A 12,101-nucleotide genomic window follows, 5' to 3' on the forward strand; every position below is an offset into this window, starting at 1 on the left:
GAATCCCACTTGTACTCCACTTATGTCTCTTTTATTGGTGTCATCTGGCTTTTCTGCAGATAAGCTGGCATTTGTGGGCTTTAAGGGCTCCTTCCACCCTGACTGGGTCTATCTGGAGGCGGACAGCGAACAAGCCAAGATCCATCAAGTTTTGCCCATCCCTGTGATCCACAAGATGAAGCTATGAGTGGCAGTCAGAGTGGGGAGGATCAGCCAAGTGACCATTTGGGCCTGGATACTGAAACACAACACCCCCACAAAATCAAATCAAATCAAATCAAATCAAATCAAATCAAATCAAATCACTTTTATTGTCACATCACATGTGCAGGTACATGTGAGTGAAATTCTTGTGTGCGAGCTTCACAAGGAACAGAGTTGTGCAAAATACAATAATGTAAACAAGCAAAATATAACAATGGCTAAATCTGAAACTAACAAATATATGTACAATATATATAAATGCATACAGTATATGCATTTCTGGATGTGTATACTAAATATGTTTTTCTGCGTGTGTGTGTGTGTGTGTGTGTGTGTGTGTGTGTATGTGTGTGTGTGTATGTGTGTGTGTGTGTGTGTGTGTGTGTGTGTACACATATTTTACAAATTAAATAGAGTAAACAATAAAATAAAATATATAAAAAAATACAGAGTTGAATATGTGCAAAACAGTGGCATTACTGTACAGTATGGAGTGCATAATGTTGAAGTTCCAGTAGTGAAGCTGAGGTGTCTATGAAGTGTTCAGCAGTCTGATGGCCTGATGGAAGCAGTCTGAACAGTTTATGGCTGGGGTGACTGGAGTCCTTGATGATCCTCCCCGCTTTCCTCAGGCACCGCTTCCTGTAGATGTCTTGGAGGGAGGGAAGCTCACCTCCAATTATCCGTTCAGAGCACCGCACTACTCGCTGGAGAGCTTTGCAGTTGTAGGCGGTGCTGTTGCCATACCAGGTGGTGATGCATCCAGTGAGGATGCTCTCAATGGCACAGTGATAGAAGGTCCTGAGGATGCGGGGGCTCATGCCGAATCTTTTCAGTCTCCTGAGAAAGAAGAGGCGCTGCTGCGCCTTCTTCACTGTTTTGTTTGTGTGTACTGACCACGTAAGATCCTCAGCCAGATGTACGCCAAGGAACCGGAAGCTGCTCACTCTCTCCACAGCAGCGCCGCTGATGGTGATGGGGGTGTGTACTTCTCTGCACCTCCGGAAGTCCACTATCAACTCCTTAATATAAATGCACAGTCACACACACATGCACACTACAGTCAGTTGCTCCGAGCCACTGATCCAGGATCATGTGGTGCTTATTCTGTGTTTGGTTATGAGAAAGGATGATGTGAAAGTATGTAAAAGGTGGAGGCACCCCTCACAGAGCTAGCACTGCCTGGGATGAACTGTCAGGTGATAACACCCTCTCTGGCAGCCATGTTAGCGGTCAGCTCATGGCAGCAGTAGCTCAGAACAGCCAATGGTGTCTACGCAAGTGTCTCTAGAAAAATATTAATAGGTGATGATAGATGATGATGGTCACTGTTGAATCTTTTTTTCTGACAGAACACTGCCAACAACATTGATTTGTTTACATAATGCTAGCTTGCTGGCTAAAGTCACCATTGGATTTTGCAAACCTGGTAGATGTTAAGAGAGCAACTGCAGTTAACCTCTAACAGTCACGCCTTTTTTAGGATGTTTTCCTGTACAAGAGGAAAAGCTTGTAACAGAGGCATTGTGAGGCCAAAATGCATCTATAAGATTTGATTGGGACAGCAACAGCTAACCATTTCTGAAAACGTGCTTGTTCCATACGGCTAAAGCACAACCAGACTCCAACTTTAATCCTGAACAGGTTTTTGGCACTTACCAATTTTAGGACTAACAATCAGTGTTTTGACACGTTTGTTCCCAGCAGCTGGGATTGGCTCCCTTTACTAAAGGTCATCAGGTCTCTGACACAACCAAAAATCTTAATTAAATCTTTCACAGATTTGAGCTTTAGCACAGAAATCAGTCTTCAACCTGTAGTGAAAAAAAACTGTCTTATTATTTGCACTTGATATTGAAATGTTTGTTTTAAAAACAGCACAAATTGTAGATCGCTGCTAAAACTAGCCACACGTGTGAGCGTTATTTGGGGATTGTGCTCATGTACCTCATCACCCAGCTAAAATCTTTAAATCTGACCCATATGGGTCATCCAACGAGTACAGAAAGTAAATGAAAACACGCACTTGAAGGTGGAAGTCATTGATAAGTGTAAAATGGGAAACTTTGACTCATCATTAGGTCAGTCTCTTCTTGAAGGCTTTGTCTTGACCTGTTTGTACACTCAAAAAACATTAATTGTATAGTGATGAGGACTTTTTTTGCAGCTGTTGAAATGAAAGTTAGAGCTCTGTCCCCAGATGGGCTTTAAAATAACTGCATGACGAAGACAGCTGTGAGCTGCTACAGTTGCAGTTCTAGGAGTCGTTTGGAACACAAAAACTAAGAACAAGTTCTTCTTTCACCAAATGATTGTTTCCCATTTCAAAGACAGGATGACACAGGATACTAGTTTAAATCCCAACAGCAGCCACACTGACAGCACATTGTCATCAGACTAACAGACAAGCCAGTTTTTGATCTGCACATTTGGTGTAGCAGCTGAACAGCATGTTCCCTCCGAGGTTCATGACTGCTTGCAAAATAACTGGAACTCATTTCATACTTGTTTGCATGTGTCACTGGGACAGTTAATGGTTGGATAAGGAGAGCAGTATAAAATTAACTGGTTACAAAGTTTTTCACAGAGCACTGAGACAGCACTCTGACATATACAGGGAGTGCAGAATTATTAGGCAAATGAGTATTTTGTCCACATCATCCTCTTCATGCATGTTGTCTTACTCCAAGCTGTATAAGCTCGAAAGCCTACTACCAATTAAGCATATTAGGTGATGTGCATCTCTGTAATGAGAAGGGGTGTGGTCTAATGACATCAACACCCTATATCAGGTGTGCATAATTATTAGGCAACGTCCTTTCCTTTGGCAAAATGGGTCAAAAGAAGGACTTGACAGGCTCAGAAAAGTCAAAAATAGTGAGATATCTTGCAGAGGGATGCAGCAGTCTCAAAATTGCAAAGCTTCTGAAGCGTGATCATCGAACAATCAAGCGTTTCATTCAAAATAGTCAACAGGGTCGCAAGAAGCGTGTGGAAAAACCAAGGCGCAAAATAACTGCCCATGAACTGAGAAAAGTCAAGCGTGCAGCTGCCAAGATGCCACTTGCCACCAGTTTGGCCATATTTCAGAGCTGCAACATCACTGGAGTGCCCAAAAGCACAAGGTGTGCAATACTCAGAGACATGGCCAAGGTAAGAAAGGCTGAAAGATGACCACCACTGAACAAGACACACAAGCTGAAACGTCAAGACTGGGCCAAGAAATATCTCAAGACTGGTTTTTCTAAGGTTTTATGGACTGATGAAATGAGAGTGAGTCTTGATGGGCCAGATGGATGGGCCCGTGGCTGGATTGGTAAAGGGCAGAGAGCTCCAGTCCGACTCAGACGCCAGCAAGGTGGAGGTGGAGTACTGGTTTGGGCTGGTATCATCAAAGATGAGCTTGTGGGGCCTTTTCGGGTTGAGGATGGAGTCAAGCTCAACTCCCAGTCCTACTGCCAGTTTCTGGAAGACACCTTCTTCAAGCAGTGGTACAGGAAGAAGTCTGCATCCTTCAAGAAAAACATGATTTCCATGCAGGACAATGCTCCATCACACGCGTCCAAGTACTCCACAGCGTGGCTGCAAGAAAGGGTATAAAAGAAGAAAAACTAATGACATGGCCTCCTTGTTCACCTGATCTGAACCCCATTGAGAACCTGTGGTCCATCATCAAATGTGAGATTTACAAGGAGGGAAAACAGTACACCTCTCTGAACAGTGTCTGGGAGGCTGTGGTTGCTGCTGCACGCAATGTTGATGGTGAACAGATCAAAACACTGACAGAATCCATGGATGGCAGGCTTTTGAGTGTCCTTGCAAAGAAAGGTGGCTATATTGGTCGCTGATTTGTTTTTGTTTTGTTTTTGAATGTCAGAAATGTATATTTGTGAATGTGGAGATGTTATATTGGTTTCACTGGTAAAAATAAATCATTGAAATGGGTATATATTTGTTTTTTGTTAAGTTGCCTAATAATTATGCACAGTAATAGTCACCTGCACACACAGATATCCCCCTAAAATAGCTAAAACTAAAAACAAACTAAAAACTACTTCCAAAAACATTCAGCTTTGATATTAATGAGTTTTTTGGGTTCATTGAGAACATGGTTGTTGTTCAATAATAACATTATTCCTCAAAAACACAACTTGCCTAATAATTATGCACTCCCTGTATATGGGCCGATATGGAAGTCTGTAATTGAGCTATACATAAATCTGAATGAATTGCATCTATTTTGTGTTATCAGGTGAGGTGCCATTCAGATTAAGCTGATGCTTTTCAGTTAGATCATTTCTTAATATATGCACATGGCAACTAAAGCCAGATTACAAACAACACAACTGTCCTTCTATTAACAGGACAGGAGGTACTTGGATACAGTCCGGTACTTTGTAGCCTGGTTGATATGTGTACATTATGAACTGCTGGACAATTCTCCAGCAGACCTTCATGTCAGCCACGGTTACTAGGCAGTTTCTGGAGCAAATACTAAGTTTCAGTTGTCTTTTCAAGCACATGTGTGATGCATGTGCATAATTAATCATCCTGTGATGTGCAACAGTTAAGTGAGTCTAATGTTCTGCTCCGTTTAAACAACAGAAGAGAAGAAACAAAAACATTCCTGGTTTGCATCCCAGCTGGTGGTTAACTTGCTTTGTTGCATTCCGAGCACTCGCTCACTTGATATTGTGATGTAGTCTTCTGCTGATGGTTTGGGTTCTTTTGTTTTCGTCAGTGTTTGCGATCCATCTGCCTGTCAGTTGGAATGAACCAGCAAGAAGCCCATAAAGATATAAAAGATGAAATTGAGCAGTCCACTGAATGTTTAATCAGGTTGTTTTTAAATGTGTCGCTCCCCCCTCTTCAAAATGATTCCAATGTGACCAGAAAAAACGATTCTTCTCCCTTTACCGAAATAGCTGGTCTTTTTTCGGAGGTTGTAGCAGTAATTTAGCGTTTTGTATGCGTGTATGTGTTTTTAAAGATCCACAGGTTGCTAAGAGATATATTTTATACTTATTTATTGTACAGACACTCTTGATGTAAATCTACGAGGGACTTGTTTTGAGTTGTAATGTTATTACTGTCCTGTATGTATACTGGATGTAGGAAACAAAAACCATCATAGGTCCACTTATTGCATACATGCCTATGACTCCTGGTATAGTTGCCTTGTTTTAACTGTATACCAAATGGATGTGTTGTATAAGTGGCTAAGGTGATGAAACTCCATGACTCTGAATTTCTTTGAGGATTTTTGCACATAAATAAAGACAGTTTGTCTGCACATCTCTGTGTCCCTGATTAAACCAACACAGTGGACCCCAGCGTGACTAGCAACCACAGCAGTGGACGTTAACTGGGATACAATACTGGGATGAACAAAATATAATTTTACTGCTTAAAAAACACAAAATCAGAGTGACTGCACATTTTAAGATCAAGACCACAATAATTCTACTGAAGAGTAATATGTAATAGCTGAGTTGCAGCTGCACCATCCATGTGACATCCCTACACTTCTGCTAATTTTAGCCTGTTTTGTGAATAAAGTCTGTACAGATATGTACACAACCTGCCTCTCACCCAGTGACAGCTTGATGCCTTTTAGGATCCACTGCATCTATACCTACACAAAAAGCTTGTGTGCCCCCTGTTGGCCAAAGCTTTAATTACAATGTACTGTCAGTAGCTTTACTAAAACTTGGGTTTCAAGTTCAGCTGTGTTTGTTTATGCTGGTATCAGCAGCAGCATCACGTGGCTGTACTGAACATCAGCGGTCCTCAACCTTTTTTGTGCCACGGACCAGTTTACTGTCAGACAATATTTTCACAGGTGTCGCAGATAAAAACAACAAAATAAAATGATACAACCAAGACAGACTCTGGGATTTTGTAAACATAATAATGAACACAATGTGTAATTGTGTTACTTTGTTAGCAGCATCCTCCTGAAATGCGCCCACAACATTGAGTGTAACATCCTTCTCTCTGCCCCTTAATGCTTTCTGGTTGCCATGGCAATGCATAAATATTTCTTTCAAAATAAGACACAACTACAACACAGGAAAAGACCCAGGGAATATCCGACCCAAACGACTCGGTCCGAGGCCCGGGGATTGGGGACCGCTGCTGTATATATCTGCACGCATGCCTCTCAATCGAAAGCAAGTCTGCACTTGTTACTGAATGCAATGTTTTCACAGTGGAAGTCAAAGATATCAAAAGTTTATTTTCTCATCAAATCAAATAGAAAATGTGGATGCTACAAACACACGAGGACAGGACGGTGAGATCTGTGCCTCCATGCCTGCACCACACAAAAATTATTCCACAACCAATCATGGATACAAAGGATTAAATGTTTGACAGTGCTCATGTGGAGTACCTTGTTAACAATAAATGCATGTGCTCCTTTTGATCTGGTGATGACTTAACAGAAATCAATATGGCTTCCATTGAAAATGATCTGAAAGAGTGACGATTCCAGCTGAGCAGTGAAGGTGACGTTACCCATCAGAATTCATTAGTTCACTCATCCCTCCACATCTCCAGGTGGTCCAGTGGGCCCTCACCAGTTCACTGCTCACAGAGTCGATGTGGGAAGCATCATTTATGAGACCACAAGGTTAATTACTAACTCACAAACTCATCAGAGCTCCTGTTTCAGAGAGTTTGCACGGTTTCCCTCCAAATCAGGCTTCTTGCTCTCCGTTTTCTTCTTGCTCTTTCTCTTAGTGTCGACCTCATTCTGCTGCTTGTATTTGGCATCATCCTTGTTGGCAGCCTTCCCTGGAAACACCTGTCCCTCTACAGTAACATCTACGCAGCGCTCTTGAGCCACAAGGAAGTCTTTCACCTCCCAGGCAAAACTACCATCTCGCAGCATGAAGATCACCCTGTTGGAACCCACCACGAACCTACAAGAGGAAACATTCAGTTTTATTAATAAAGCACCAAATAACAACAGCAGTTGCCTCAAGGCCCTTTGTATTGTAAGGTAGACCCTACAATAATGCAAAGACCCCAACTATTAGACGCCCCGCTCTGAGCAAGAGCTTTGGCGACAGTGGGAAGGAAAAATAATTAACCTCAGTGTGTGAAGAGGACTCTCCATTTACATGCACAAACTGGAGTCTATTAGATAGATATGATACAAACCACTGCAGTGCAGTACCTGTAATACCTACAGCATGTTCTAATCGCTCTAATAGGATATTATGGTCGACAGTATCGAACGCTGCACTGAGGTCTAGCAGGACAAGCACAGAGATGAGTCCACTGTCAGAGGCCATAAGAAGATCATTTGTAACCTTCACTAAAGCTGTTTCTGTGCTGTGATGAGCTCTGAAACCTGACTGAAACTCTTCAATAAGCCTCTGCAGATGATCTGTTAGCTGTTTGACAACTACTCTTTCAAGGATGTTTGATATAAAGGAAGGTTGGAGATTGGCCTATAATTAGCTAAGACTGCTGGGTCTAGAGATGCTTTTTGAGTAAAGGTTTAACTACAGCCAGCTTGAAGGCCTGTGGTACATAGCCGATCATTAGAGATAGGTTGATCATATTTAAGATCGAAGCATTAATTAATGGCAGGACTTCTTTGAGCAGTTTTGTAGGAATGGGGTCTAAAAGACACGTTGATGGTTTGGAGGAAGTAATTATTGAAGCTAACTCAGAAAGATCAATTGGAGAAAAAGAGTCTAACTTAACATCAATGGTACTAAGAGTAGCTGTAGATAATATTACATCTGTGGGATGAATTGGGCAGAGTGATGATAATTCTGGAATAAAAAATAAATAAATGCATGCTTCAGTATTGATCAGTATCACAGAATGGGCTCTTAAACTGTTCTGAAAATGACTGTCAGTGAACACAGTTTGTTTGTTACTGCTCTACAAATAGAAATCACTCCCACGCAAACGACAACAAGAAACAAAAAACGAAACAAGGTCAGAAAGGAAATACCTCTGAATATCAAAGTTGGCATTGAAAAGGCTGCCCTGCCACAGGCCTGTGATCTCCTCTGTCTCTTTCTCTGTAGGATCTCCTGAAACTGTGGCAAAAACCATCAGAGTCCGACCTTTTTTGGACATCTTAAGCAGCTCCTCTGGTTTGGAGGGGTTCACCTTAGAGAAGTCGATGGGAGGAGGAGACCTTTTGTGCTCTGGAAGGTCACCTTCCTCGATGTCATCGTCTGCCTATTAAACCACATGGAGAGAAAAAAACAAAACACATGACAACAGTTTAAGATGAAACAGCAGCTAATACTGCGTCTCACTCGTTTGAATCTATTTTATACTTTCCACTCTTACACTATAGCATGTGTGGACGAAACTCCAGGCCTCAAGGGCCGATGTGTCCTTGATCCAACACAGCTGATTTAAATGGCTAAATTAACTCCTCAACATGCCATGAAGCTCTCCAGAGGCCTGGTAATGAACTAATCATTTGATTCAGTGTGTTGAACCAGGGTGAGATCTAAACCCTGCAGGGCACCTTGAGGCCTGGACTTCCCCCACCCCTGCACTCTAGACACAAATATTTAGATGATGTTGAGTTTTGTTTTTTATTTTAAACAAATGGCACTCTTGTTTTTTTAATTCATGTTTTTTATCCCTAAAATAACTGGTTTAAAAGAGACCGAACGGAATATTCGGAAATATGATGACTCATTGTATCATTTAGTGATCATTTCAGACTGAAAGTAGGAGGTACCTCCTTCTGAGAAGTAGGACTGACAATAAAATCAAGCTAAGCAAAAGAGACAATCATATACTTAAGCTAACCTATATCTGGTGGTGGTCAGAGGGCCCGGTGGCGCCAGTGTCCGGCAGCCTCGCCTCTGTCAGTGCGCCCCAGGGTGGCTGTGGTTACAATGTAGCTGCCATCACCAGTGTGTGAATGTGTGTGTGAATGGGTGGATGACTGGATATGTAAAGCGCTTTGGGGTCCTTAGGGACTAGTAAAGCGCTATATAAAATACAGGCCATTTACCATTTACAGGCCATCTATACACTCAGTCTTTACAATGTGGATAACTTCATATCACTCAACAGAGCACTTTGCTATCAGACTGCTGGCTTACTTTGAATTCAGTTTGACTTATTTAACACCAAAGCACAACAGCAGTCGCCTCAAGGTGCTTAATACAGTAAGGTAAAGGTACAATAACGGACAACCCCAACAATCAAATGATGAGCAAGCACTTGGCTACAGTGAAAAGGAAAAACTGCTTTTGAAAAATAAATAAACATTTTAAAAGGATCACCGGAACCAAAAAAACTGTATGTATTGATTAACCAGTGAAATTATAATAACCTCTTGTGGAGTTTAAACTAAAACAACTTCCTCTGGAAAGAATACCCCGCATCTCTCCCACTGTGGAATGTGTGCCACGTCTCTCTCTTATAATGACTGTGGTGTTTAGTCTTTCTGTAGCGACGAAAGAGTCCGGCATCTAATAGTAACCCCTAGCACTTCCACCAATATATCAGTTAAACACTCAGACTTAGCTGGGCTCACGACACCTAGCCAGCGGCTAACAGCTGCTAACATCTGAAGGCTGTGGACGGGAAAACTTGCCTCCCACTGTTCCAGGAGCCGTGCCATGTCAGCATCATTGTAGTCTCGGATGTCCTTCTTTTTCTTGGCCTTTGCTTTAGTCTCGGTCTCTACAGCACAAAGCATGTGTGTGCAGAGCACAAGCACCGCGCATCTCCACAGAAAGCCAGACGCCATGTTTCCAGATGGTACCCTGTGATTGGCTGTGAAGTCTGCCGGTCACAAGACGAGAGGGGCGTGTCAAAAGAGTCCGGCCGGCATTGCAGACCGGTGGAGAATTTCAAAGTAAAGCCGGGAGGACCCACCGGGGGGACCCACCGGGAGGACTACTACAGTCTACTATTATTACCGAGCACTGCTCCCTTAATCGTTATTATTGTTATTGTTTTTCAGGCAAATTAATCGACTTTCCGGGGCCTTAACGTGCTCAAATACACAGATACGTTATTGTTTGGGACATTTGAAAATGGCTCTAGAGCGCCACCTATGCAGACTATAATGAAGTACTACGGACGGACACGTAGTTTGAGCTACATGAATGAAAAATGTACACATATAACAAGCTAAGAGGGACAAAAAGCCTCTGGGCTCCTTGATCAAACCAAACAGGAAGTCCAATATTTTGAATTGAAGATAAAACTGGTGCCGATTTTACTATTTTCAAAGTGTTCATTCAATAAACGTTATAATTATATTATAATTATACTATACTATATTTGCACACTTTGCATCTTGCACATGTCTTTGTCTCGTCTATAATATCCTGACAATAACTTGAACATGGTATGCAATTACACTGCACAACCCACTTTGTATTGTCTCTGTCCTGCCTTTGTTTATCGTACAGGCAGTATTGTATAGTTATCATTATAGTATTGTATAGTTAGTAATTGATATATTTTTATCCCTTAATTTTACCGAAACTTAGCCTATTATTTATTTGTAATTCCTAGTTGTATATCTCTTGGAGATATATCTTTTATATACTCATAAATGCACCATAGGGGGCTTGGGGTGAAACAGCATTTGATTATACTTTGTATACTGCTGTATTGACAATAAAGCTTTTGAATCTTGAATAATTGTTCAGTGTACACTACAGACCTGGGCTATAGGGTGCATCTGTGGCGCCACAGCAAATTTCAATCATTTGCCATGACATTTTTATTATAATACCGTGTCCAATCTGGCTCAATCTTCTCAATTGTGATAAGGGTGTGCCCCTGAACACATTTTTTATTTGGAGTGTTTAACAATCATCACATCTCCACTTAGTACGCACAGAAAATATCATGTTTTACACTTTGAGGTATAGCTTCAAGGTGGTTACACTTGAGCAACTTGAACTTTGGACATGAAAAGCCTTAAGGAGCTGGTTTTAGTGTACCGTATGTTTAGTTTATGTACATCAGGTTTTAATGATGCTTTGACATGAAATTTGTTTTTATTTAATGGTGCACCCTGGTGACATGATAATCGAGGGGTTTGGAAAGCTTAAAAGGTCGTGAGATTTAGCACGCACCTTGAATGTGATGTGAACTTTTCAGGTTAACTCTTTTCATTGGATGTTACAAATTGGCCCAACAGTGCCACCTACAAAATCTGAAAAAGGCTTGAGTGTCCACACCACCCACCCCTCTAATAGCTGGACATTTATTAAGGAGCAGTTCTGGGACTTGTGTTAAACACCTGTTGGTGATGGGAGTGTGATGCATGTGCAGTGCACAACTATTACTGTAGAATAAGTGATCTTGGATTTGTAATCTAGTTGACTGGTTTTTGTATAAAGTGCTTTTACTCTACCTGTAGAGTAAAAGCACTTTATACAACTTCCCTCATTTACCCATTCATGCAAGCACTTCTATATGGAAGTGCTTTTGGATGCATCAGAGGGGAACTTGGGTTCCGTATATTGTCAAAAGATATTTGGCATGCAGACTGGAGCAGCCAAGGATCGAACCAATTCAATTCAGTTTTATTTACACAGCACCAAATCACAAGAACAGTGAGCTACAGGTGCTTAATACTGTAAGGTAAAAACCCAACAATACAGATAACCCCGTATGAGAAAGCATTGGGCGACAGTGGGAAGGAAAAACTCCCTTTTAAGAATTGGCTGGAGGTGAGAGATAAGACAACACTATAGAAGAGAGCCAAAGATAATAAGTAATGACTCAATGCAGAGAGGTGTGTCAACACAGTCTTGCATGAATGGGGTCTAAAAGACAAGGTGATGTTTTGGAGGAAGTAACTACTTAAGTTAACTCACTGTTCATTCACTGAACAGGGTTTAGTGATCTAAAACTATTGCACTCCTCTTCATCTT

At 41.5% G+C, this 12,101-nt stretch overlaps 2 protein-coding genes across 3 annotated transcripts in view; one reads left to right on the forward strand and one right to left on the reverse strand.

The window, feature by feature from the left end:
* Positions 1-7,019, forward strand: part of cemip (cell migration inducing hyaluronidase 1) — a 156,418-nt gene extending 149,399 nt beyond the window's left edge. For both annotated transcript variants that reach the window (XM_026185444.2, XM_026185371.2), the window contains exon 29: positions 60-7,019. In XM_026185444.2, the coding sequence (XP_026041229.1) occupies positions 60-187 (128 nt within the window). In that variant the 3' untranslated portion in view covers positions 188-7,019. The remainder of the gene's footprint in view (positions 1-59) is intronic.
* On the reverse strand, positions 6,423-9,996 carry mesd (mesoderm development LRP chaperone). The gene is made up of 3 exons (XM_080299229.1): positions 9,793-9,996; positions 8,180-8,408; positions 6,423-7,130 (listed from the first exon to the last, which is right to left on the reverse strand). The coding sequence occupies exons 1-3, from the start codon at positions 9,950-9,952 to the stop codon at positions 6,863-6,865; spliced, it is 657 nt and encodes a 218-aa protein (XP_080155355.1). The 5' UTR covers positions 9,953-9,996; the 3' UTR covers positions 6,423-6,862.
* Between the last annotated feature and the right edge of the window lie 2,105 nt (positions 9,997-12,101).

The sequence above is a fragment of the Astatotilapia calliptera genome, chromosome 1 (assembly GCF_964374335.1).
Source record: "Astatotilapia calliptera chromosome 1, fAstCal68.1, whole genome shotgun sequence".
In the NCBI taxonomy this organism is placed as follows: domain Eukaryota; kingdom Metazoa; phylum Chordata; class Actinopteri; order Cichliformes; family Cichlidae; genus Astatotilapia; species Astatotilapia calliptera.

Excerpts from the sequence above, each read along its gene's own strand:
- mesd (XM_080299229.1), bottom strand. The coding sequence starts at position 9,952 with ATGGCGTCTGGCTTTCTGTGGAGATGCGCGGTGCTTGTGCTCTGCACA. Across the intron at positions 8,409-9,792 it reads CCTGGAACAGTGGGAGGCAA|ACGATGACATCGAGGAAGGT; the intron begins GTTTTCCCGTCC and ends TTTAATAGGCAG. Across the intron at positions 7,131-8,179 it reads GCCAACTTTGATATTCAGAG|GTTCGTGGTGGGTTCCAACA; the intron begins GTATTTCCTTTC and ends TTCCTCTTGTAG.